The 26,190-nt window shown below is 51.8% G+C and overlaps 2 protein-coding genes across 2 annotated transcripts; one reads left to right on the top strand and one right to left on the bottom strand.

The window, feature by feature from the left end:
- The first annotated feature begins 1,491 nt into the window (after positions 1-1,491).
- UBALD1 (UBA like domain containing 1) lies at positions 1,492-5,200 on the top strand. The gene is made up of 3 exons (XM_081889424.1): positions 1,492-1,663; positions 3,252-3,314; positions 4,426-5,200. Exons 1-3 carry the CDS (start codon positions 1,526-1,528, stop codon positions 4,705-4,707), a joined length of 483 nt encoding a protein of 160 aa, XP_081745550.1. The 5' UTR covers positions 1,492-1,525; the 3' UTR covers positions 4,708-5,200.
- Positions 5,201-5,353: 153 nt separating this feature from the next.
- LOC309357156 (uncharacterized protein C16orf96) lies at positions 5,354-25,010 on the bottom strand. Its single transcript, XM_081889189.1, has 16 exons — positions 24,277-25,010; positions 23,504-23,608; positions 22,524-22,604; positions 20,212-20,286; positions 18,526-18,664; positions 17,083-17,156; positions 16,821-16,931; positions 15,883-15,957; positions 15,547-15,711; positions 14,477-14,595; positions 11,930-11,992; positions 11,280-11,366; positions 9,496-9,655; positions 8,655-8,754; positions 8,195-8,281; positions 5,354-7,221 (listed from the first exon to the last, which is right to left on the bottom strand). Exons 1-16 carry the CDS (start codon positions 24,697-24,699, stop codon positions 7,076-7,078), a joined length of 2,010 nt encoding a protein of 669 aa, XP_081745315.1. The 5' UTR covers positions 24,700-25,010; the 3' UTR covers positions 5,354-7,075.
- Positions 25,011-26,190: the final 1,180 nt, after the last annotated feature.

Genomic DNA, 26,190 nt, shown 5'->3' with positions numbered 1-26,190 from the left:
CCAAACTTTTTTCAAAGAGGGCCAGATTTGATGAAGTGAACAGGAGCCGACCAAAGTTGTAGAGCTTTTTTAAGATGGAAATTTTTACCCTGCAGGGGCCGCATTAAACCGACCAGTGGTCCGGATTAGGCCCCCGAAATGGACTTTGGACATGCCTGTCTTACACAAATTGATAGCGTGCTCAGTTTAACAGGTACTTGCAGACTGTATTTACAGTAAGCCCCTACAGTCCAAAGACCATTCGAAAGCTTTCCCCATTTCCTTCCACCTTGCAGAGAAATATTTGAGGTCAATTTGGAAGAGTCAAAATGCCTTTAGGATTGCTCTCCTGTACTATTTCATACACGTAGTTTATATACCTATGTATGTTATTGCCTTGTACATTTATTATTAATAATAATAATAATAAATTTTATTTATATCCCGCCCTCCCCAGCTGAAGCCGGGCTCAGGGCGGCTAACAACAATAAACCAATACAAAAGTACAGCACAAACAACACTCTAAAATCATTCATTATAAAATTGATTCAAATCAAGCCACTGGCAACCATTGTGCCAGAGCTCCACGAAGATTGCCGAGGGAGCATTAACATTTATTCTATATATATCAGACCTTAGAATTCCTGTCAGTGGCATAGGGTGGGTGGTGCAGGGGGGGCCGGCTGCACCGGGCGCAACATCTGGGGGTTAGGGTTAGGGGGCGCAAATTACTTGCCTTGCCCCGGGTGCTGACAATCCACGCTACGCCACTGATTCCTGTAACACTGGACTATGTTGTGCTGGTCGACTGGCCATGCACTCTGCGTAGGTTCAGGAACACGCCACTGGGGGAAACGTCAGCATCCCAAGCGGCCCTGGGGGCTGAGCCTTGTCCGCCTAAGCCATGGGTAGGCAAACTAATGCCCGGGGGCCGGATGCGGCCCAATCGCCTTCTCAATCCGGCCCTCGGATGGTCCGGGAATCAGAGTGTTTTTACATGAGTCGAATGTGTGCTTTTATTTCAAATGCATCTCTGGGTTATTTGTGGGGCATAGGAATTCATTCATTTTTTTCCTTCAAAATATTATCCGGCCCCCCACAAGGTCTGAGGGACAGTGGACCGGCCCCCTGCTGAAAAAGGTTGCTGACCCCTGCCTAAGTAAAGAAGGGCAGACGGCTTTCGCGTGCCAGCGCGGAGTGCGCGCCTCCAGAGGCGCAGGAGAAGCCGAGCCCCCGTCCTCTTCCCTGTGGCATCTCCGCTGCAACCCCCCCCCCTCGAGGCACTCTGTACATGCTCAGAGGGCGGCCCGTCGCGCCCAGAGAGGCTTCTTCTCGGGGAGCCGGCGGCGCGGCAGGATTCCCTGGACGGCAGCGCCGCGCGCAGCCGCTTGGCCGAGCAGGCGGAGGCGGACCCCAGCTGGCAGCGTCCCCGCCCGCGGGCCGCCCCCTCCGGCTGCCCCGCCGCGCCCGGCCCGGCCCTGCCCGGCGGAGCGCGAGTCCGGCGTCGCCGGTCCTGCCGCGGTGGGCGAGAAGCCGAAGGCGCGCCATGGCCTGGGCGTCGGGGGGCAGCGGCGCCTCGGAGGAGCTGAAGCAGCAGCTGCTGATCGGCCAGTTCGTGGTGGCTGCCGGCTGCGCCGCCGACCAAGCCCGGCAGCTCCTGCAGGCCGCCCACTGGCAGTACGAGGTGGGCCGCGGAGGCGCCCGGGGGAAGGGCTGAGCCGCCTCTCGGCTTGGGAAAGGTCTAATATTGGGGGGTGGGGGGGGGAGAGAAAGCAAGAGGCGTCTGGGGTTGGGAGGATCGGAGCGGGATTCCGCCCTCGGGGCATGGGCAGAGTGCCTGCCCTTCGCGCTCTTGCGTGCGCCACTTTGCGCATCTCAGAGCTGGGTTCAATGGTTGCGCCTAGCCGGGGAGGGAGTGGGGTCCTTCCTCCTCCCCAGCCAGCCGGGCCTGATCCATGCCCCAACCGGTTCCCGTGGCCTCGTGGAGTAGCAGGTGTCCGAGGCCGGTCCGGGATGGGGGAGATGCAAGAGAAAGGAGAGGGGAAAGTTCCGACCAGAAAAGCCCGGTGTTTCCGACGAATGCACAATAACGTGTCATAAAATGCAGCTCACATTCCAGGAGCGCCCTGCAGGATTCCAGGCATCTGGACCCAGCAACCCTGATGGACTACAACTCCCATCCTCCCTGGCCGCTGGTCCTGGTAGCTGGGGACGATGGGAGTTGTAGTCCAACAACAGCTGGGGACCCGGGTTCGAGGAAGACCAGCGCTGATCAGTGTCTGGATGGGGGACCAGCTGGAGACCTCAAATGTAGCTGCTGCCTCAGGTTCCATGGAAGAAAGATGGGATATGAATAAATGCACCTGTACATCTCCCTCCCCCTAGAAAAAAAAAATGCCTTGCAAACCCCACCAACAGAACTTCCAAATGCTCATGAACTTTTTCCTGGCTTCTGCTAGAAGCTACTTGATTCTGGAGGAAGTGTGTTTGTTTGCTGGGAGGGAAGGAAGGAAGGGAATTCAAATATTGAGTCTTCGGTTTGCTCAGTCAAAGAGCAAAGGACACATTCTAGCACATGGGGATCCTATTAAAGGTCTATCCTCCCATTAAAATCCTGCTCTAACCGGGACTGAGATTATCCCCCTCCCCACCTTGTGGGGTGGGGGCTCCCTTGTGTTCCACCACACCTCCCTTCTGTGCACATCCTCCTGCCCCGGAGTCCCTTCATTCATTCTTTCATTTATATCCCACCTTTTACTTCCAAGAAGCTCAAGATGGCGTACATGACTCTCCCCTTCCTCCTTTAATCCCCACAACAGCCCTGTGAGGTCGCCTAGGCTGAGAGAGACAGTGACTGGCTCAAGACCCGAGAGCTTCCCAACCTAAGTGGGGATTTGAACCCTGGTCTCTGCTGGGTCTTGGTCCCCCCGCTCTAACCACTACACCACGCCGGCTCTTTCCCCAGCTATCTAGCTGCCTCTAGAGCAGGGTTTCCCAAACCTGGGTCTCCAGCTGTTTTTGGACTACAATTCCCATCATCCCTGACCATTGGTCCTGCTAGCTAGGGATGATGGGAGCTGTAGTTCAAAAACAGATAGACCCAAGTTTTGGCAACTCTGTAATCTAAACCTTGACTGGAATTGCCTTTGGCCCTTTAATTGTGTGCATGTGCGCATCTGTGCATCAGTCTTAACAGCATCTAAGGCGTAGGACTGCAGGCCAGCCAGCAACACTCTGGTTACCTCTTCTTCCCGTTTCCCCGCTTTCTACAGACAGCCCTCAGCGCGTTCTTCCAAGAATCCGGCATCCCCTACAGCCATCCCCCTCACCAGATGGTAAGTGGCCTGCAAAACGTTTCCTCCTTGAGATGTTTATGGGATGAACAGGGCTTCCAGAACCTGGGGGGCAGGCAGGAGAGAGGAGTGCTTGCTTACCCCCCTTGGTCTGCAGAGAACCTAAGAAGAGCCTGTGTCCAGCAACCAGAGGCAGGATTGAGGGGAACACGACCGGTTTGTCCGCATTGGGCAACAAGGGGCGCCACAACAAGGACTTAGAAGGCAAGAGGTGGGATGGGGGCTGCCTTTTGGCAACATGCAGGGCCCTGGTGAAAGCCAGCATCCTGTTCTCCCAGTGGCCAGCTGGACTCCCCCGGGGGAATGCACCCACAAGACCTGGGCACAGAGCAACTTTTGCCGCCTGTAGTTTCCAGCAACGGACCTTCAGAAGCATGGCTGACCATCGAGGCCCAGCATGGCCGTCCTGGCTAAGAGCCATCTTCTCTGTGAATGGGGCTCATCTTCTTCTAAAGCAGGGCTCAGCAAACATTTGCAGCAGAGTGCCAGTCCACTGACCCTGAGTCCTTGTGGGGGACCGGACTATATTTTTTGGGGGGAAATGAACGAATTCCTATGCCCCACAAATAAGCCAGAAATGCTTTTTAAATAAAAGGACACATTCTTCTCATGTAAAAACAAGCTGATTCTCGGACCATCCGCAGGCCGGATTTAGAAGGCGATTGGGCCGCATCCGGCTCCCGGGCCTTAGGTTGCCTCCCCATGTTCTAAAGCCATCTAGGTTGGCCTTCAGGAGTTTAGTTATGTCTTGTGTGAAGGACCTTCTTTTCTCTGTCCTGATTCTTCCAACTTTCAGCCTCGTTGGGTCTCCCTCTCTCAACCCCCCCTCCCAACCCCCCGGGGCTGCTGCAATTGGGGACAGGACTGAGGACCTTCTTCCTTCTGCATGCCTAGCAGATGCTCAGCCTCCTTTGTGACAGGCTTTGCCCAACATCCTCTGCCTCGTTTTTCTCTGGCGACAAACAAGATGAGCCAAAGGGATGCAGAGACCGGGATTTTGTCACGATTGTGACCCTGCCGCGGGAAGGACGGCTCTGTGGTAATGCTGGGGGGCACCCCCTCTGACCCCCCCTCTTGTCTTCTTTCCCCACAGATGTGCACGCCTGCCAACACGCCCGCCACCCCGCCCAGCTTTCCCGAGGCCCTCGCCATGTTCTCCCGCCTCAAGGCCTCGGAGCCAGCCGCCTCTCCTCCCCTTCCGCCACCCCCACTGCCCCAGCCCGGAGCCTTTCCCTGGCCGGCCTGCTCCCTGCCTGGGCAGCCGGGTGCATGGACTGCCAGCCACCCTCTGCAACCGACAGGCTGGCCTGGCAGCCTCTCCCAGCAAGGTGGCTCCGAGCCAAAGACCAGTGCCACGCTGGAGGCCGAGCGATGAGGAGACAAGGGCCACGCAGCAGATACGTGGTGAGACCCACAACGCTTCAGAGACACAGACAGAGAAGCCCCTGACAGCTCCCGGGGCGTTGCTTGACTCTGGAGGTGGGTGGCACTAGGCCTAGCTGCAAAGGGGAGGCTGGTGCCAAGGTCTCTGTGCAGGTGTTGTGTTTGGGATGCCCTCAGAGCTAGGTGGGCACGAGAGAGTTCTGCTTCCCCACTCCAGTGCCTTTCCTGTATGCGGGGGTGGGCGGGGGGCTGTTGCCGGCTTTTCCTGGAGGAACCCACCCCTGTTGGGCTCCCAGCGATTCACTTCCCTGCTGTCTCTGGCACCTCAGCTCTGCCCAAGGTGGGCGTTGCCACCCATGGACCAAACCGCATGCTCAGATTTCAACTGCCCCCCATGGAAAAGTGGTGGCGGTGGTTGGGGTTTTGGTTTTGTTCTGGTTTAATAACTTGCCATTTTTTAAAAAGGATTAAATTTCTTTTCTGGATGTGTTGTTTGTGTCATGGCTTGGGAGGAGCGATGGGGGGGGGGGGAGAGTGGATGCTGCCGCACTCCAACCCTCAACTCACTGCAAAGGAGCCTTGGGGCGGGGGTGGGGCAAAAGGGGCGGTCCGACCCAGGTGCCACTTGGGGGGGGGGTGACAAGATGGCCCCTGCCTCCCCCCAGCTGTAGAGCGGCCGGGGGCACATGCCATCCATACAGGCGTCTGGATGGGCTGCCTCTCGCACAGCAACCATAAGGGATGCCGCACATGCACAGTTTGTACGGGATGCTCTTCCCCGGGTGCTGGAGAGGGTTCTTCCGCCACTGCTTGGAGCAAGGCTGCGCAGAATGCCGGGGGGGGGCTGCCCCCTTGTGCCCCAGGCCAGGTTCCCATGCTCTCTCCAGGCAGGGAGGGCTGAGTTCAGCTTTGCCCCCCCCCCCGGGCTGCTCATCCTCTTCTGCTGCCCGAGGTGAAATGGGAGGGTGTGGAAGGTGTTGCCAAAGCCATGCTTAGCGGGGTTTTGTACCTGCGGCTCCCAGCGAGATCTTGCAGGGCTCTTGTGAGATTTCCCTGGAAGCCACCCCAATGGAGTCTGCCACCTAAGGCAGCCACCTCAGTTGCCTCATGGATGGGCCGGCTGTGGCCCGAACTCTGCTCCAGGCAACCTCCACTCCAGAGTTTCCTCCTAGGCCAGGATCCAGCCACATCTCCTTAGTCACATGGGGACGGGGAGGCCGTCATGCGCCTTCCGTGATGTGAACAGAGGCTTCGCTGCTCTGCCCGACACGTCCAAAAGGAAAAGGGGCCGTGTCAGAGACCCCCACAGCAAAGGATAAGAGAAGGGTCTGCGTGTATCTGCTGTGTGCTTGGGGCTGGCTCGCGGCTAAGGGGGTCCTTCAAAGGTTGCCCCAGCCTTCCCACCCACCCCAAAATACCCGCAAAGAAGGCCCAGTGGTTCTAACCCCCCATGCTCCAACGTCTGTGACCCTTGCCTAATGCAACAGGAGGAATGGCTGGCAGCAAATTAAGAAAGCAGACAAAAACTTTATGGGTTCTGTTTCTTCTTCACTCAACAAACTCTTAAGTCACATCCACCCAAGGACAGAATTGGGAGTAGCTCCAGGGGTCTCATAGGGGGGCATTTGGGGGTTTGTGGCCCTCCCTGGGAAGAACTGGGGGGGAGAGACTGGCAGGCGGCAAGAGCTGGAGAGGAGTTGGTGCCAGCTTTTGCCCCAGGGTATAATTCACATGCCCACAGATAAAGTAGGGAGGGGTCTTTGCATGCACAGCTCACCTCCTTGCAAACTCCAGGAAATGCCCCCATAATCTTTCTCTCTCTGGCATCTAAAGCTCACCTTTCCCATTAAAGTAAGACTCATTCGGACAACCTCCAGCTTCCACTTTGTATGTGGGCATGAGTGGACCCATGGGGAGAGGGACGAGCTGCGTTGACTGCGCCCCCCGGGCAGGGGACAGGGTCTTCCAAAAGGGGCATTCTGGCAACTGGGTGGGGAGAGGCCCGGGGGCACCTGGCCGGACCCCCTCCCGCTCCTGGCTGGGGGCAAACTCTGCCCCTCCCCTGCCAGCACCCAGCTGCTCACCAACTGCTGCTGCTAAGGCCCCCCCCCAATCTCCCAGGGGCAACTGGGCCTCTATAGGCAGCAGCTGGTGGCAGGTGGTGCCAGGGTTGGTTTTGCCTGAAATTACCCTCTCAGTTGGGTGGCAAAAGGGAAGGGGGGAGGCCCAGCAGGGCAGCCCTGGAGCTACTCCTGAGTCGCAGCCCCATCTGCTGGGGGAGGGGGGCACCTGCAATTAACACAAGGGAGGGGCGGGTGCTGCCTGGCAGAGCCGCCCAAGGGGCAAGCCACTGGCGCAGCTCACATGCCCGCCAACCTTCCACCGCTCTTGAAGTTGCTCTGGCTGAAGGTGGAGGCCACCGTCCCATCCACCGTCTCAAAGGTGATCTCCTGCTGCACCTGCAGCTGCTGCTGGCGTCCTGGCGCTATCCTTCGGACAGAAGGCACTGAGAAAGAGAGAGAAATCATATGAAAAAGATGTATCTAACCCCGAGGAAAATGGCTAAAGTGTACAAAACAAATTCTGAAATGCGTTGGAAATGCAAAGAGAAAAATGGGCACTTTCTGTCATATGTGGTGGGCATGTACCAGTACATTGGTAAAGGCTTTCTGGGAAATGATATATAATGAGTTAAAGAAAATGTTTAAAAATACATTTGTCCAAAAACCAGAAGCCTTTTTACTAGGTATAATAAGTGAAGAGGTCCCAAGAGAAGATAAAAGACTTTTTATGTATGCAACGACGGCAGCAAGAATGATAGTAGCCCAGAAATGGAAGGATGGAGGAGTATCAACAAAAGAAGAATGGCAGGTAAGACTGACGGGAGTATGTGGAGATGGCGAAATTGATGGGGAAAATCCAAAACCAGGAAGATCAAGTCTTTTCTAAAGACTGGAGTAAATTTGTAATTTATTTAAAAGACCACTGTAAACGGTTAAAATCTTTGGCAGGGATGTAAAGACACTTGTAATGTGGCATTTTTTATGGTAATTATGGTTATATAATAGATAGAAAATGGTAAAAGATGCAGTAATATTAATTTAATCTTAATGATGGAACCCATGCAGGGAGGGAAGGAGGTCTGAGGGTTCGAAAGAACTCTGTTTTTTAATGTTTGAAATGGTTTTGTTTTATATGCATACAATTTTTCAAAAAATTATTAAAAAGAGAGAGAAAGAAGCAACAGCCGTTTGTGCTTTCTGCTGCCATACGATTTAGCAACTGCAATACAGCCTTTGCTGGATCCAAGCTCAAAGCACCTCTGCAGAGGAGGGATTCTCTTATTTGGTCCATTCTGCAGCTCCCGGCTGGTACCGCCCCCCCCCCGGATCACGGCCCCCAAGTCTGATTCCAGCCCCTCTTCCCTGGTGCCCAGTTGCCAGTGTTTCCCCCAGCCCAGGCGTGCTTAGAAGACTCACATGCATAGGGCGAGGCGCTGAAGTCGGCATAGGCAGAGCGGACTCTCTCCATCCTGTTCCCCAGGGGGGGCCGGGGACACTTCAGGACTGGCAGGGGAGGGAAGCGAGAAGGCCGGTCAGCCCACCACCGGAAGCCCCTGAACCTGCTCCTCCTCCTCCCCTTCCCCAATGGCTGCCTGCTTGCTCACTCATCTGTCTCTTGCTCCAGCAGGAGAGGCAGTGTGGTGTAGTGGGTAGAGTTGGCACACTAGACCGGGGAGACCAGGGGGAGAGATGAGATACGCTGCTCGGAGTCCCTGTTTTAATTCTGCTTCAAGCCAGTCGTGGAAAAAACCCATCAACAGAGAGAGAGAGAGAGCTAGAGGCCAGGTCTTTGTGCGGGTGAAGCCCCAGGCAGAAGAGCAACTGGACCCCAAAGAGGACTGCCATAGACCTGCCCACTGCCCTCAAAGTGCCGCACCTGTGAATTCCCTCTGGAGGGCGAGGGAGCGCTCGACTGCTTGGGAGTCCACCCGGCCTTTGTAGAGGACGCCGTTGACGCCAAGGATGTCCACCTCGGTCTGAAAGGGGGACAAAGGCTGTGAGAGATGAGCTGAGCCAAGGCCCAGTAAGGACAGAGTGGCAAAATGAAACAAATGGAGGCAGGGCCTTTCCAGCGTTGGCCCCTCCAGAGAGGTCGGCCTACACAACAATGGCAGTCATAAATATTTCTTTCCTCTGCTTTTTGATGGTTTAAGTTTTTAGTTTCAAGTTGCATTTTATATTTTTTTTCTTTAGTTTTTACTCGTAAGCCCCCAACAGGGCATTTATCACTTGGTGGCATATGAATATTGGGAATCATGAAACAAACAGACCCAGCCCAGGCCCAGTGGCGTAGCGTGGGTTATCAGCACCCGGGGCAAGGCAAGTAATTTGTGCCCCCTAACCCATGGATTTGCGCCCCCTAACCCTAACCCCCAGATGTTGCACCCGGTGCGGCTGGCCCCCCCTGCACCCCCCACGCTACGCCACTGCCCAGGCCCACTACCAGCTCAGATATCTTGAAGAAAGCGTTATCACCAAATGCCTTCACAGAGGACCAGCAGTCGAATCTACCTCCCAGCAGTTTTGGGGGCTGGGCTTGCCGGCTTCTTGGCCAGCCCTGCCTGGCCACCAGCAGAAGGCTGGACTAGATGGGCTTTGGGTGCCCCAGATCCAGCAGGGCCACCCTTAGCTGCTGTGGTCCTTCAGGCAGATCTCCCACCCCGCACCCAGCACTCTCCCCCCGGCAGGCGGCTCGAGGTGGCCCAGCGGCCGCTCACGTTGTCGTAAGTGATGGCTGTCGGGTCTCCGTAGGGGTAGATGGTGGTGAGGTCCTGGGATCGGGTCAGGCGTTTGATGCTGCATGCTTGGTGGTGGGCCTGGCACTGCCAGCAGGTCTGCGGGGGCTGGGCGCCACTGGCCTCGCTCACCTCCCCGTCCCTGAGGAAAGAAGACCAGGCCAGGGGGCTCAGCATCAAGGGCTGAATGATGCCTTAACGGGATGCTGGCTACAAACCTCGTTTCACTGAACTATTCAGTTTCCTCAGAAGGAAATAGAAAAATTATAAACCTTAAATGACCAAAATTCACGGGAAGGGGGTAAAACTCCCCAAAATTCTGAAGTATTATAGTCCTAGCTCAACCTAGGTGAAGCAAAAGGAAACAATAAAGGATTAAGGACTCGATTTCTAATACTGAATTTTCAAAAAAGGTTTGAAAACCTAAATGGCAAGTTTTAGACAAAGCCCAACTTAGAGGAAGCAAAGCACAGTAATTAAGAGTTGAGGACTCAACTATCAAAATTCTAGTGTTGCCTTTACAAAAAAGGTTTAAAAAACCTAAATGGCACAAATTCAAAAAAAGGAATACAAGATAAGCTGTTTTAGATTTTAAACAAACTCAAGAACAGGGCTGAAACGTTCCCATGGTCTAGATGTTACTGTTGGTGTTAAATAGTCATTTAAGGTTTATGATTTTTCTATTTCCTTCTGAGGAAACTGAATAGTTCAGTGAAATGAGATTTGTAGCCAGCATCCTGTTAAGGCTTTGTTCAATTTTAGGTTTTTCTAATTTTCCCCATAAACTCTTGGATTTGTATTATTTAGTTTATTTTCATAAGATAATATTTCCAGTCGATTACTTCTCGTTTCTGGGATTTTCACAATATTTCATTTGTTTTGTGCAATTTCTCGGTTCCGTGACTGTCTTTTTTCTACTAGCCCCCTGGACAATGGCACTCACCAGAGAGGTGCCGGAACTGAGTTCCTGTGAGTTCCCCCTGAGAGAGAAAAAGCCCTGGCCCTGGGGACAAAAGGGACGTTGGAGAGAGGCTGGCCACCAGAAACAGGAAGGTAAAATACATTGAACCAGAGAGAATGAGGCTTCTCCAAACTTCCTCTTGTCTCACTGCCTTTCCTCCAGAGAAAACTGCTCTTTAGGGCTCAATGGGACGGAGCACATGGCAGCTGGGCTTTCCGAAGGTTGCTGTTTGTCCTGGTTTAAAGGGAGAGGACGAGGGGGAAGCTGCTCCGACCCATGTCTAGAAATCACAGATGAAGCGGAAAACTGCCCAGACGAGGGTTGCCGCATTTCAAGAAGCATCCAGATACAAAAAATTGATGAGCTATTTTTTTTTGGGGGGGGGAGACATTTTGCCGATTTTTAGAAATTTCCCCCAAATGGTAATTTTGCCATTGGAGTCCTGGATATGTCCCAGGGAAACTGGACGTATGACCTGGGAGAAGTGGGTGTCTGCAGCTCTAGATCTGGGATGGCGGTGGGGTTCCCCTGCACAGGGCGCCAAGCCGAGGGGGTGCAAAATTGAGAACATCCTTCATTGAGAAGATCCATTTGAGGGAGCCAAATCTTGGCCTTGCGCAGGGAGCCATATCGTGAAAGATTCCCCTTAAGTTTGGTTGAGCCCCGATTCTGCCTGCCCCTGATTTCAGATGCAGAAAGGGCCCAGGGCTCCTGTCCCTCCCCGCTTAGCATCTCTCTGAGTGGGGTGATCAGCAGAGCCCCCCAACTGCAACTCCCACCCTCCATCACAGTGCCCCCTCCTCACTTCCTCTGCAGCCGTGTCAGGTGTTCGTAGCCACTGGCACTAGCCGGACGACGGCGTGCACTGCCCTTCCGCATGGTCACCATGTGTCTGCAAAGAAGAAAAGAGAGGGGGGTGAGACGGGGTGTGTGTGTTAGAATTCCTGCTCCGTGTCTGCAGTCATGGGATTGTTGTCTATCACATGACGGTGTACATTTTGACTCCACAGAGTGGGAAGTGATGGAGACAGGATGTTTGTGTTATTGTGTTCCATGAAGTGGGACTATTGTCCTTTGTTCTTTTTCTCTTTGCTGTCTGATGCTAGAGAGAGGGGGAGCCATGTTGCAGTGCTCCGTGGGTGTTTATATGTAAATAAAGTAGATTAGCCAAAATGCTGAGTTGCTGAGGTCTGTCACACAAACTGTGAACACTCTGCGGATCCCAAAGTGTGCCGGTGTCTGTTGCCATCGGTCGCTGTGATGTTCGGGTTGAAGAAAACTTTTGAAGCTCCCGAACTATCGACCAGGAGGCAGGGAACATGCCAGTCAGGCATGTGTCCCTACCAGGGTTCTACTCGAGTGTAGGTTGAACTCCTGACAGGCCCAGGGCTGCCTCCCCCACAAAGCAGCCACCCTCCTCCCGCCCTGCAAGGTACCAAGGGGGTCTGTACTCACGGCCCGGTCATCATGGTCACTGGCCGGTCGCAGGAGATGCACTTCACTCTCTCAAACAGCTGTCTAAAAAGCACAAAGAGACCCGAGTTGAGGAAGGATGTCCTTTTACCATCCATCTTCCATGGAATAACCCTGAAGATGTCTCACGTGGCAGGTTGGGTGGGGGTCAGCACCCGCCTGCAGAACAAGCCAGCCCCCTTGGAGGTGAGCCTTTAATATGTCATTATATTTGTACTTCAAGTTCGATTTGGTAAATCTCCCCTGGAAAGGCTAATGTTTGATGCAACCGATCTGGGAAAATTAATGAGCAGATGCCTAGAATTTCATCGGAACTGAGGGAAGATGGCGGCTGCCAGCAGCGAAAAGACTTTTGGGTTGATTCGGCAGAAATACCAGCTTGTGAGGCGATACTGCAAACGGACGGGGAATCATACACATAAAATTCACACAGAAATGTATCATTGTTTACGTCATCTCGCTTGTGGGAACAACTCAGAGGCCGTGAAAGAAGGAATGTGAACAACAGGAAGATTTAAAGGAACTATTGGAAATGACAATCAAAAGCAGGAGATATGAGACGATCAGAACTTGAAGCATGGGAAGTCCCAATAAAAAAATTATAATTCGGCAGAATATTTGGATTATTTGATATGTATATGTATAACTTGGAATATTTAATGTGATTTGATTGGGTTGTTAAAATGGAAAACTTAATAAGAATGATTTTTTAAAAAAAGAACAAGCCAGTCCTCTTGCCAGCCTGTGCTCTGCCACTCGGGCATCTGTGCCAAGCCCTGTTTCAGGAAAGCCCCTTCCCAGAGTGACAGCGAGGGCTCCGAGGACCAAGGGAGTGGCAGGCAGAAAGTGACAAAGGTTTGCTTTCTTCATATGCAGAGTGAGGCAAGCCCCTCTCATCCTGGAAGGCAAGTTGTAAATTCCCAGGACAGCAAAAGGCAGACAGAAGGGCAGCAGCTTTCAGACGCACAGAGGAGGAGAGGCAACCTGGAGAATCTGCTCATGAGTTTCCTCAGACTAGGAGGATGAGCAGAGTTTGGGCTTGGCGTCAGGCCAACAGAAGGCGGAGCAGAAGGCGTATATCCTGCTGGAAAAGAGTCCACCCTCCAGTGGGCTCAACTGACCCATCGAGTGAGGAAGATTGAGCTGTGTGCTCGGACTGAACTACTGTGTAAATACCAATAAATCTGAAAGTTATAAAACCACCAGCCTGCTGTTTCTTGGTGTGAGGGAGATCATAAATCCTGACCCCCTGCAAGCCTTGAGGCAGATTTGCAGCGGTGCTGCAATAATAAACAAAAAATACTTACACAAATGTATAAATTATTAAATAATATACAAATAGATCAAGGAATTAAAAGTAAGAACATGTTAAGGTGGGAACAAGATTTAGGTTATGAAATTGAATAGCAAGATTGGGATAAATTTGGGACAAAAAATATAAATTTTACGGCTTCTTATCAATTGAAAGAAAATTTCATGAAGATGCATCATAGATGGTATATGTCGCCAGATAGGTTGGCAAAAATGAAAAAATCGGGTGATAATAAGTGTTGGAGGTGTAGTAGAATGATTGGAACATTATACCATATGTGGTGGTCATGTCTGGAAATTAAGAAATATTGGAATATGATACATGAGGAAATTAAAAAGCTAATAAAAACATCACATAATAAAAGAGCAGAATCATATTTATTTGGAATTTTGAATGGTGACATCCCGAATGACAAAATTAATATTTTCTTGCACGCGACAACAGCAGCGAGAATGTTAATAGCCAATAATTGGAAAGGGAATTACGTTCCAATCAAAGAAGAACGACTGAATAAATTATGCAAATACTTGGAATTAGCAAAGCTGACTGATTTGATAAGACAAAATGATTAAATGATTAAATGATGTTTAAATTATTATTTATGTAGACAAAGATTAAGTGTAAGGTATTGTTTGCGTTTAGAATAGATTTATGAAAGATTTAGAAAACTTATTGATTAGAATATTTGTATGAGATTGTATGGGAAAAATATGGAATAACAGATACAATTTTGCTTAAAATGTATATAGGAGGTGCAGGGTAAACAATGGAAGTCAATCAATAAAATTTTATTATTGAGCTATTTGTAGAATAAATTTGGAAGAAATTCTTCAAATTTTTCTTCTTCTTTTTCTCCTTATTTTTTCTTTTTCTTTTCTTCCTTTTTTTGTTCTTTTTTATGTGTGTGTGCTTATCTGAAACATATATGTATGTATGTATTCGCAGTATTTTGCTTGTATTTTGTAATAATTATGTTAAATAAAATTTATTTATTTTTTAAAAATGAAAGTTATAAAACCGCCAACCTGCTGTCTCTTGGTGTGAGAGGGAGATCATAAATCCTGACACGCTGCAAGCCTTGAGGCAGATTTGCAGCGGTGCTGCAAAAATTAGTGGCTGCTGGCGCTGCAGAGGGGGTGCCCTTGCCCTGCCTCTCACGACGATGGAGAGAAGATGCTCAGCCCCAGCTTCCCTGCCAACCCCCCCCCCCCACTCACTTCTTAAAGCCAGCGGCACTGTCTGCGTCAAAGCGGGGGCCCTCGCTCAGGTACTTCTTGACGACCTGCCACACCTGCTCCAGCTGCCGGCTCAGAGGGTCCAGGGCCATGCGGTCCAGCTGTGGGGAGGTGTCAAGAGTGAGCCAGTGGTCAGTCGCACTGTGCACGTTGGAGTTAACGCTTTATTAGCCAGGCCAGGATCCGCACAGACTTGCCGGAGTGTCTGGCCAAATGAGCACAGCAGCTCATCCACAGTAGGTCTTGCCCCTCCCCACGGATCAGTGGCCCAGACTAAAGGTCGAGATGATATACGCATTTTAATAACAATGTCCCCACATCTGGCTATGTCTCCTCCTCTCCAGGGTTTTCCCCCAAGCAATCTGGGACTATGCCTATGTGAAGCTAACTTCTCCACCGCCCTCTTCATGCCTCTCCTGGTTCTGGGAGACCAGCAGGAGTTGCAGCAGGAGAGGGAGACCCCTGTGCCTCTTCACCAGCCGGACTCATCTCTGCCTCTTGGCCTCCCTCCTCTCCTGTTTCAGCTTCTGCCTCTGATTCTGCCACTGACTCTCCCAGCTCACACAGCCCTGCTCCTTCATCTGACACCTCCTCCCAGTCTTCTCCCTCTGACCCTTCAGCATCATCCCACTGCCACTCCCTGGGCTCTGAGCCTTCGTCCCTTGGGGGTTGCCCAGCTACTCCCTCCCACCATTCCTCTGCGTCCAACCAGCCCATGACACCAGGCAAGGAACGCCAGGAGGTTTTGAGCCCCGAGAATGCAGGCTGGGAACTTTGCCCACTGCTAAGGATGTCTGCCAGGGCTGGGCCACCCAGGAGGCAGACAGAGACATTCGCCTCAGGTGGCGGATTCCAGGGAGCACTTCCATGGGCACCCCTCCACTGCCAGAGAAGCCACTGCAGTGGTTTCTGGGTGCAAAATCACACGGAGGCCTCCGCTCTCGCAAGGTCTTGCTGGAACCCGGAAACCACATGATCCCAGTAAGCGAGGCTTCAGCCGGGCTGCCCCTGATGCCCGCCTGCGCTGGGTGGCTCTGCCGGGAGGGCGTCACCTTGCAGTCCATGTCGGTGAAGAGCTTCTCCAGGGCCTTCTGCCAGTCCTTGTCCTGCAGGGACATCTTTTGCAGCAGGTCCTGCATCATCTCGCTCAGCTGGGCGGTGGCCGACTGCAGCTCCACATGGTTCACCTTGGCCTCCAGCTGGCTCTTGTCGGCTTTCTGTGGGGAGAAGCAGCAAGGCCCTCCCCAGTGCCCTCCAGCAGCAGGGGGGCCAAGGAGACAACCCTCCCCTAGAGGCTAAGCTCTCAGAGTGGGAAGGGCCCCGTCACTCAGACCATGCGCCTCCCCTGGAGGCATGAGCCCCCTCCCAGCTCCAAGCGGTCCACTTACCACGTTCATCTCTTCCTGGATCAGGGCTTTGTCTGCCTTTGTGATATCCAGCTGCTCCAACATGATGCGCATGGTCTGTGCACAGGAACAGAAGCCGCACTTGAAACCAGCATTTATGCCCCGAGATTATTCAGAACACACACGTGTGTGTCCAGGCACACAATGATATTTTTCATTATACAATATAATAAAAAACCCAATCTAAGCAAGAGTAAAACAAAAAGAGAGAATAGAAGGTAAAAAAAAATGCAAAGCCCTCTCTCAGGGGTAAATTTTAACCTTTGCCTCACCCAAAAGGGGTGGACCCTTTCAGCTCTTCCCTTTATTCTCCCAGCTTCCCACCCTGGGAGATCTTCCCTGCCTCTCACACAGGCATTGGCTGGCAGCAGGGTAGTTGATCCCGTGTATGTTGGCCGTGAAAAAGGCAAATTCCAGCTCAGACCGCATGGCTTTTACAAGCCATTCTTGCGTTTGTATATAAATATACAAACATTCTTGCGTTTGTATATAAATATAGGAACTTTCACTACTGAACTAAACCAAGTTGTACTGCCTGTGTTTTCTGGCTGATGTATGGAAAGGTGCATGAAATAGACCTTTGGAGAGTATGTAAGTAAACCATTTTCAACTCACCCAATGTGTGGTCTTTTTCTACGCTAGGCGAAGAGGGGAACTTCAGAAGAGACTTAGAAGGGCATATTGTAACAGCCTATATAATATCTCCAAACTTTGCTGTATATTTTGTGGTTTTAAAACTCTGCTGGTGCTCTCTTACCAAAGAGTACTTGCCCCAAATTTGGATCCTGGCATCCAGGAATTCTCCTTTTATACCCTATATTCCCCTTGCCATCAGCAGTGACGGCTATCGATAGCTACTAGCTAGACGGACCCCCTTCTGATTTTCTTACAGAGTTTCCCAGGTGAGTGACGCTGCTCACCTGGATGTCTGACGTGCTCTTCATCAGCCTCTCCATGCCCGTCTGCAGCTTCTCACACTGATCCTTCAGTCTCTGCATCTGATCCATGGTGCCCTTCAGCGATTCCTTGCCCTGGGGAAAGCAAGCAAAGGAGTTGGGAGACTCAGCAGGTTCACCCTTGGGTGCTACCGGGTGCACACCCACCTGGCAGGCAACAGCTGGGTGGTGTGGAGGACCTTCTTGAGCGCCCCCTTCCCCTCCTGCCCCGTGCTCCAAAAGTCACCTTCTCAGCCTGACTTTGGATCCAATTTATTCGCTCTAGCAGAGACTCCATTTCAGGTGGTTCTCCAGAAAGGCCTGCAAGCAGAGAGAAGGCTCACAGCCGGGCTGCCTCATCCTCCAAATTTCTGGAGGAGAGAGCAAGTGATGGCTCCTAGTCACCCTGCCCTCCACAGTCAGAGGCAGCCACATTCTGAATCCCAGGGGCTGGAAACTGCAGGAAGGAAAAGTTGCTCTTCTATGTGGGGTGTGATACATAAGTAGCAGTCAAGTACAACATTCCTGGTTTTCCTAGAGTGGACATGCAGGGGAGTGTTTGGTCCAGCCAGTCGAAAACTTCCTGTTTCCTCCTGACTGGGACATACTTCCTTTGCATGTGACTAGAGGTGGGTGTGACCTTACCTGTCCAGGTAACAAAAGGAAAAGGCACACAGCACCCTCTCTCTCTTTGACTTCCTCTGTCGTTGGAGCAGCTTTTTAGCTAGAGATGCTCTCTTGGCTTCCAGCCAACAAAGGACACTGGGATTATCCCCACATTGGATAGATCCACATGTATATACTTTGTAACTAAGTCTGTCTTCAGGGATCCAACTGTGAACTGATGTGAGTAAACTTCTTTCATATACTTTAACCAAGATTATGGCGTGTTCATTCTTTTAAGAGGGATATAAGGGGACTTACCAGGAACCTAACAGTGAGAGGCTTAAACAAACCTGCAACCAGCTATCTGCTGTGTGTTTAACAGGGGAATGTAAAACTCTGCTAAGTTATAGAACTTGCTAGCACAAGTTAGGAAGGATATTAATGAACAATATATCCTCTCCTGCCTCCCTGAACATCCCACACTGCTCAAGTCCTGCTGACTGGTTCCCATTTGGGGCACCTGGTTGGCAACTGGGAGAACAGGAGGCTGGGCTGGGTGGGCCATTGCTCTGACTCTGGAGGAGCCAAGGTAACTGTAACAGAGGGTGCCTCTGGGCATGCAGAGAGCGCATCTCCGCACTTGGTCCCTGAGCTCGGCTCCCGACCAGCCCACCAGCTGATGATGAGAAGAAGAAGAGGAGTTTGGATTTGATATCCCACTTTATCACTACCCTAAGGAGTCTCAAAGCGGCTCACATTCTCCTTTCCCTTCCTCCCCCACAACAAACACTCTGTGAGGTGAGTGGGGCTGAGAGACTTCAGAGAAGTGGGACTGGCCCAAGGTCACCCAGCAGCTGCAGGTGGAGGAGCAGAGACGCGAACCCGGTTCACCAGATTACGAGTCCACCGCTCTGAACCACTACACCACACTGGCTCTCTGGGGTGGGTGGGTGTGCCTTGCAATTCCGCCCCGGATGTGTTGGTGGGGCCTCTGGGTCAGACGGTGTCAGCCCCACCCCCAGTGTATGGCTCTTCCTTCCCACTGCCACGCTTGGGGTGGGTGTGGGGCCGCCCAAGGACTCACCCCGAAGGCCGGCTTGCTTCATCTGCTCCTCCAGCTGAGTGATTTGGGCCAGGAGCACTTCGTGCTTCCCGGGCAGCTGTCCCAGGGTAGCCAGCACTTCCCGGGACGACTTCTCCAAGCCCTCTGGGTCGGTGTAGCTCTGCAACACAAGCACATGTGTGGGAGGGAGAGGAAACCGGGGTGGGTGAGAGGAGAACGCCTGCCTTGCATGCAGAACGTCCTGAGTTCAATCCCTAGGCTGGGAGAGACCCAGAGGGCCACTGCTGCCCGCCAGAGCAGACAAAACTGGGCTGGGTGGAGCGAGGGTCTGACTGTTTGAGCCTTGAGTGAGAGCCGTTTGACAGTGAGCCAAACTCATGGAATCAGAGTTGGAAGGGGGTCCCCAAGGGTCATCCAGTCCAACCCGCTGCAATGCAGGAATCTCAGCTAAGCATCCATGGCAGATGGCCATCCAACCTCTGCTTAAAAACATCCCGAGGGAGACCGTTCCACTGTCAAAGGGCTCTCACTGTCAGAAAATTCTAGTTTAAGGGCTACTCAGATGTGGTGGTCAAGGAGAAGCAGGCTTCTGCAGAATAGCATGGCCTTTGCATGAAGACCAGAGACATGGCTGCCTCCATGATGCTATGGGTGGCAGTGGCAATGGGAAGAGGCTTGGCCAGCCTTCCATGGACTGACCAGGGGGAGGTGTTAGGATATTTCCGTTCCACCTTAAAAGGGAGCAGGATGTTTGTGTCACAACCTGCGTATTTCCTGTCCGCAGGATGTTTCTGTTGTGTCTTTGCTTTCGTTCTCTCTCTCTGTGCCTGAACACGCAAGCAGGCAGTCATGTTTTTTTTTGTTCTGACCAACGCTGAATAAACTGCTAAATAATGCTCTCCTGCATGTATCTTTCGCTGTGTGAATTCTGCTGATAGAGCGTGCATCAGCTCTGGAATGTGGCAAGCTATTTTCTGGAGCTTGTGTCGCTAATTGCTGATACTGTATCTATGGGAGATCGATGATCGTCCGGAGGCGACATGGGGGCCATGATGGGCTTTATCTCCCTGGCGGTATCCCAACAGGAGGGACCGAAGGAAAGGCCCCCTGCCTCTGGAGGCAGCTACATGAGCTGGCAGAGTTTCTTGACCTCCTGTGGCAAACGCAGACTCAAGTGGCACAGGGTTGCCATATTTCAAACAGTGAAAACCCAGAGAGAAAAGTGGTTGAGCTTCCCACACCCCCGCCTGGAAACTCCTAGAGACAGCCTATATTTTAAAATGTGGCTCTTTTTTGGGGGGGGGGGTGTTATTGGGTTATTGTTTTGATTTTGCTCTTATATATTGTGGTCTTTTCTGTGAACCGCCCTGAGACCTCCGGGTACAGGGCGGTATATAAATGAAATAATAAATAAATATTCCAGATATGTCTGGGAAATTCGGGACGTGTGGCAACCCTGGACTGGCAGGAGATCTCAGGGCTGGTGGGCAGGGATGGGTCTTCTCTGCCACTCCTTTCTAGTGGAGGTGTGCCAAGGATTGAAGGGGGTACCTTCTCCATGCCCAACAGGGATCCTGCTGCCTCTGCACTGATGTTCTCCTCCCCACTCCCTTTTCTGCAGGGCTGCAGGATCTCATGCGAGGGCCGCCAGGGTGTGGGGGCTGGGAACCTGCCCTCCTGCCCCCCTCCTCTGTCCCCCACACTCACCTTTCCCGTGAGCATCTCGCAGAGGGAGCTCCAGCGCACCAGGTCCGAAGCGTCTGCCAAGGAGCCCAACCTCCCCTGCGTTGGGAAAGGAGCAGGTGAGAACCTGCGTGGGAAAGGCCATCGCTCACGGCCCAGCCTGGGAGCAATAAAGAAACCAGGGGACTGCCCCCGCCCCACCCCACGCAGACGGGCTCAGCTTGGCTAAGCGGTCCTCCCGTATCGCCAGCCTCTGTGCCTGAGCCGCACTGAGCCACTTGTCTTGGTAGGGAAACTGGGCTCAGGGAGGGGCAGCAACAGTCGCCTCTCCGCCCCCCACTGCTGCCTGTCCTGCTGAGCCGCTTTGTGGAAGGGTCTCTGATTAATAATAATAATAATAATAATAAATTTTATTTATACTCCACCCTTCCCGGCCAGAGCAGGGCTCAGGGTAGCTAATACCGGTAAAATTACAATAAAAACAGGGGGCAGAAACAATTTAAAATGCAAGTTAGAATGCAATTTAAAATGCAGCCTCATTTTAAAAGTAGCCCATAGATCAAAACCATAAGGGGAGGGAAACATAAGGGTCAGACTGAGTCCGAACCAAAGGCCAGGCGGAAAAGTTCTCTCTTGCAGGTCCTGCGGAAAGATGTCAAGTCCCGCAGAGCCCTGGTCTCTTGGGACAGAGCCTTCCACCAAGTTGGGGCCAGTACTGAAAAGGCCCTGGCCCTAGTTGAGACCAATCTAACCGCCTTGCGGCTCGGGACCTCCAAAGTGTTGTCATTTGTGGACCTTAAGGTCCTCCGTGGGGCATACCAGGAGAGGCGGTCCCGTAGGTATGAGGGTCCTAGATCGCATAGGGCTTTAAAGGTCAAAACCTGGGACAACAGCCACCTCCTGCATTCCTCACCTTCATTGCGCTGCTGGAAGCCCCCCCCCCCTGACTGCTATGATTTGGTACAGGTGCTTATTATTAAATTTATATCCCTCCCACCCTCTCCAAGCGGACCAGGGCGGACGCCTGACGTTCCCCTCGCCTGCATCGATGCCCCTGCAGAGAGCTGGGCCAGGAAGAAGCAGGGCAGTGGCAACAAGAGGCGGGGGGGGGGGGTCAAGAGAGAGGCAAGGATAGCACAAGGATGGAAGAAATCCCAACAAAAGAACAGTGGCAAGAGAAATTGATGAACTATGCAGAAATGGCTAAACTGACATACAAGCTGCCAGATAAGGACAACTGTGACTTCAATGAAGAATGGGAGCTTTTCCCCCAAAGTATTTAAAGAGACAACAAAATGAATTGGAGTCCTTGGCAGGTTTTGAATAAACATACAGAAATTTAGTGATTGATAACATGGTGGATAGATAATGTAAGAACTGAAATAATTTTATAATATGCAGAGAATAACACGTGCTGAGAAATCAGAGAGAGGAGCTAAGGGAAGTCTGGGGGGGAGGGAGGGTTTGATGGGGAATGGGAAAAAGGGGGGAAAATAATGAATATGATATGTTTTGATATAGTGTTATGTTGAAATTGTTAATAAAAAATTTAAGAAGAGAGAGAGACAGAGGTGTATTGTGCTCAGAGTGAGCTGTGGGTGTCCTGGGCTCACATGCAAGGCTGGCTGGTCCCCCATCTAAAACAGGGACAAATCCTGCCTCTGGGGAAGGAAGTGGGTCTGCCTGGAAACCGCAGGAGGGGAGAGGCTGCTGTGCTTGTGGCTTTCCCAAAAGAGGCCCCTGGCTGGCCCCTGTGAGAAGAGGACGCTGGACGAGATGGGCCACTGGCTTAATTCAGCAGGTCCTTTTTACGCTCTTAGGCTCAGAGCCAGCTTTGAGAAGAGCCGCCTGGTCCCAGGAAGGTAGATCAGGAGGCTGGAAGGAAGGCATCGCTCTTGTCCCACGTTTCTTCTTCTCGGCTCCAAACACACAAGCAACATTTAAGGCTCCTGTCCAGCCTCAGCACAGAGCAAGAGCATCTTCTCCACTGTTATGTACTGAGTTGAATAGGATCCAAAATGCTGCAGTCTGATTGGTCCTAGAACAATAGGATTCAGAATGCAGCAGTCTGATTGGTCCACAGGAGCCACCCAATCCAGCTCCAGGTGGAAGTGAATCCACAACCTGATTGGCCTACAGGAGAATCCCGGAATTAGCCAATCACATGGGCCCATTGTGTAAATAATGTATATAAACCAGACATTCTGGGGGAACTTCCATTCCTCACTACTATGAGCTGAATAAAGAGCATGCAATCCACTCTCGACTCCGAGTATATTTCATCCGCTTTCGTGATGTAGGGCAGGGCGGGTGGGAGTCAGGGAAGTTGCACTCACCAGTTGCTCCCTGATCCCGTCCATCTTTCTGGACTGCTCATCTAATCGGGTGAGCTGCTCCCTCATTTCGTCAACGTTGAGCTGTTTATTTATCACATGGTTATTATGTAATAATAGTAAGTGGTATCAACTTTGGTCTCTAAGCATCTTACATAAAAGCCGCGAGCCAAACAATGGCATTGAGAATTCCACATCCACACTCTCCCACCATAACGCTCCGGAAGGGCAGTGTGGGTTAGGAGGACTCAAGCCCCAAAACCAGACCTTGGCTGAAATGGGTCCTGGGAATGAGCTTCATCCAACAGCATCTGCAGCTGAACTGCTGCCACTTCTTTGCCTCACCCCCCAAAAAGCGTATTGGTGATCCGGGCAGCACTTGGAGCTGCACAGAGGTGGGCGATTTTGCCCTCATAGTACCTTGCAAAATTGGCTCTGGGGGTTCCAGAGTTAGGCTCTCCAAGGCAGATGAAAGCAACCATTGCATAGCTTGGAATACCTCCATTGGGTGGATAGTTGAAGATGCAATGAAGGTGACAAAGCAGGCCACGTTTGCGGCCTCCCCTGCCAAGAATTACGTGCTCTTAGGCATGTCTGGTGGCCCTTGCAAGACTTGCGCCCCAGCCATCTTTGGGCCTGATCATGACCTCATAAACCAGGGGGCTGCCCCTGCTCTGGAGGGCTGGAGAGGCGACTCGGGTGCATCTGTGCCAGTGGCCCACTGTGCCTTGCCATTAAAACAGAATAGGTGGACTTGCTAATAAAACAAGAGTAGAAAGAGGGGCTCTGAGCATGTCCAGAGTGCCTCCCCTTGCCAGCTGAGTAACCACAGTTGAGCTGTATATCTCTGAGAGGCACCTCTGGGGGCCTAGCCCAGGCAGGCTTCATTCACAGGGACCCCCTTGTTTTGAAAGAAAAATGCCCTCTGCCGCACTGCAAGATGCCCCTTTCTGATGTCATCTCCATCTTCTGGGGATACTCACTTTGGTGAAGTGCTCCTTCAGCTGCCCCAGCTCTCCTTGAAAGCCCTCTGTGGCTGTTTGCAGGGTGCAGATGTTGTTCAGCAGCTCCTGCAAGGTAGTCATGGCCTGGACAGGACAGAGAGGGAGTTAGTGACGGCTGGAACCAGAAGAAGACACCTAGGGAGATCATCGACAGGAGGACTGGGCAGAGCTGGCCATTGATAGGAACTATGGAAAGTGTGCTCAGTCTACCTACACACACACACACACACACACACACACACACACACACACACCTTTTCTGCAAAGCTCAGGCCCTCTCCTGTTCTGCACAAGCCACCCGTTTCTGCTCTTGGTCCTTGTCTGACTGCAGACCTTTGAGTTCAGAAGTTGTATATGGACCAGGAATGGGGAGCCTAGGACCCTCCAGATGTTCTTGGGCCACAACGTCCCTGGAATGTGGCCTATGCTGGCTGGCGCTGATGGGAACCAGAGTCCAGCAGCCTCAGGAGGCCTCACCCATCCCTGCCCTCAAGCGCTGATGGGAACCAGAGTCCAGCAGCCTCAGGAGGCCTCACCCATCCCTGCCCTCAAGGCCTTGGCTACACCTTCCACAGGCTGCAGGGCCATTTCCAGACCACCATCTGATCATGAATGGTGGCCCATTGCAAACATCATGGTCCCTTTTCTTTTGCAGGTAGTGGGGCAGGGGGCCACATCCAGGTGTGCTGCGCCAGCTGCCCAGGAAAAAGAGGAAGAAAAGAAGGCGCCTTTCTTCTTTCGGGGAGACTCACCTTGGTCATCCCGGCCTCATTCATTTCCATCTTCTTCTTCAGCTGCATAATCTGCCACATGTCCTGGGCTGGCTGGGCAGCTCCTTGGCTGCGGGCCAGCAGCTCGGCGGTGGTGGGAGCCTCGTTCAGGAAATTCAGCTGCTTCTCGAGCGCCACAACCCTGTCGTGCAGCTGGTGGAAGATGGAGCTGGATTTCTTGGCTGGCTGGACCACTTCGGAGGTCGCCACGCTTGTGGCCAGGTCTTTCGGGGGCTTGATGAAGTCCAGCTCGTCGTCGGTGATTTCCTTCTTCATGTCTTTCAAGTGGAGGTGATCCAAGAGGCTGTGCAGGAATAAATGGAGGGCGTTGAAGTTGACATTGCCCAGTTCTGGTGTCCCAATGGCCAGGTTGATCAGCTCTGCAAAGGAGATGCTGTGGGTCATGATTCTTCCGGCAGCCGGCCTCCAAAGAGCCGGGTATCGAGATTTCCACTCCGAGGTTAGCTAGTTGTCTTGGGGACGGGACAGCAACACAGCCCAGTAGGTTCTGAGTTAATCAGTCACTGACAATGTGCGCATGGGATTTATCTGGGGAAAACACCGTCAGGCTTGCTGCTCGGAGTTCTGCTCAGCGCGGAAAGTTTCTGCTGGTTGCTAGGAGATGCCGGAACACGGGGAGATCTGGAAGATGGGCAGCGCAGGCAGGGAACCAGCCGAGCCTGTCGTGAATCACGGCGGTGCTTGGATAGGAGCCAGATTAGCCACATACTCAAACAGCATTTGGTGCCAAGGGAAGGTGCTCTTGGAAATGAGGGAGGGACGGGGCTGGAAGACTGTGCCTTGGCACCCTGGGAGCTGGGCAGAGGCTGGCAAGTCGCACTCCTTCCCCTGGTGCCCACCAAACTAGAGCCACTGGCAAGTTCCAACCCAGCTGCTGCTCCCGGCAGAGCCAGGAAACCTTTTCCTTAATGTCTTTTTTTGTTTTAATTATACTTTTCAGGTTTATACATTTCATTAATTTTACAATCATTTTAAGATTTCAAAGCTTGACTTCTTTCTCCCTCTTTCTGCGGTTCCTTAAATTTATTTTTGAATATCTTCTGCATATCCAAATTCATTTAATTTGCTCATTTAATTATCTACTTAAAATATATACTCATATGAAACTTCAGGTTGTTACAATAATCCTGCCAGTCTGTTTATCTGTTTGCAATTTATATGTAAATATTAAATAAACAATTTCCATTCTTTTATTAAAAGTTTGTTATCTTGATTTCTTATTCTTCAGGTAAGTTTTGCCATTTCTGCATATTGCCTAAGTTTTTGTATCCATTCTTCCTTTGCTGGAACTTCTTCTTCTTTCCATTTTGGGGCGAGTAGCATTCTTGCTGCTGTAGTCGCATACATGAATAAGTTTCTATACAATTTAGGTAGTTCTGTCCCTATAATTCTCAAGAGAAAAGCTTCTGTTTTCTGTTTTGTTTATTACAAAGGTTATTTTAAACATCCTTTTCAGTTCCATTATATATCATTTTCTTTAATGTCTTCAGAACTGTTTGGTTGACGAACTGCTCACCTTGCAATTGATTAGACCAGAAAAAAAATTAAAATAATATACCCATTTAAGAAGCTGCTGGATGAGGACAATGGCAGGATGTGAACACAAGAGCCCTCCCCAAGCCTGTGGTCTCCAGCCTCGCTGCCTCTAACTGTGGAGGCGACAGAGGCATTGTGACTAGTAGTAGCCATCGACAGCCCTCTCCTCCATTAATTTGCCCAGTCCTTTAAAAAAAGGACGCGGATGGCACTGTGGGTTAAACCACAGAGCCTAGGGCTTGCCGATCAGAAGGTCGATGTGAGCTCCCGTTGCTCGGTCCCTGCTCCTGCCAACCTAGCCGTTTGAATGCATGCCAGTGCAAGTAGATCAATAGGTAT

This window comes from Podarcis melisellensis, assembly GCF_964234715.1.
Source record: "Podarcis melisellensis genome assembly, chromosome: 14".
Taxonomy (NCBI): Eukaryota; Metazoa; Chordata; class Lepidosauria; order Squamata; family Lacertidae; genus Podarcis; species Podarcis melisellensis.
This window is presented reverse-complemented; position numbering and strand designations above follow the sequence as displayed.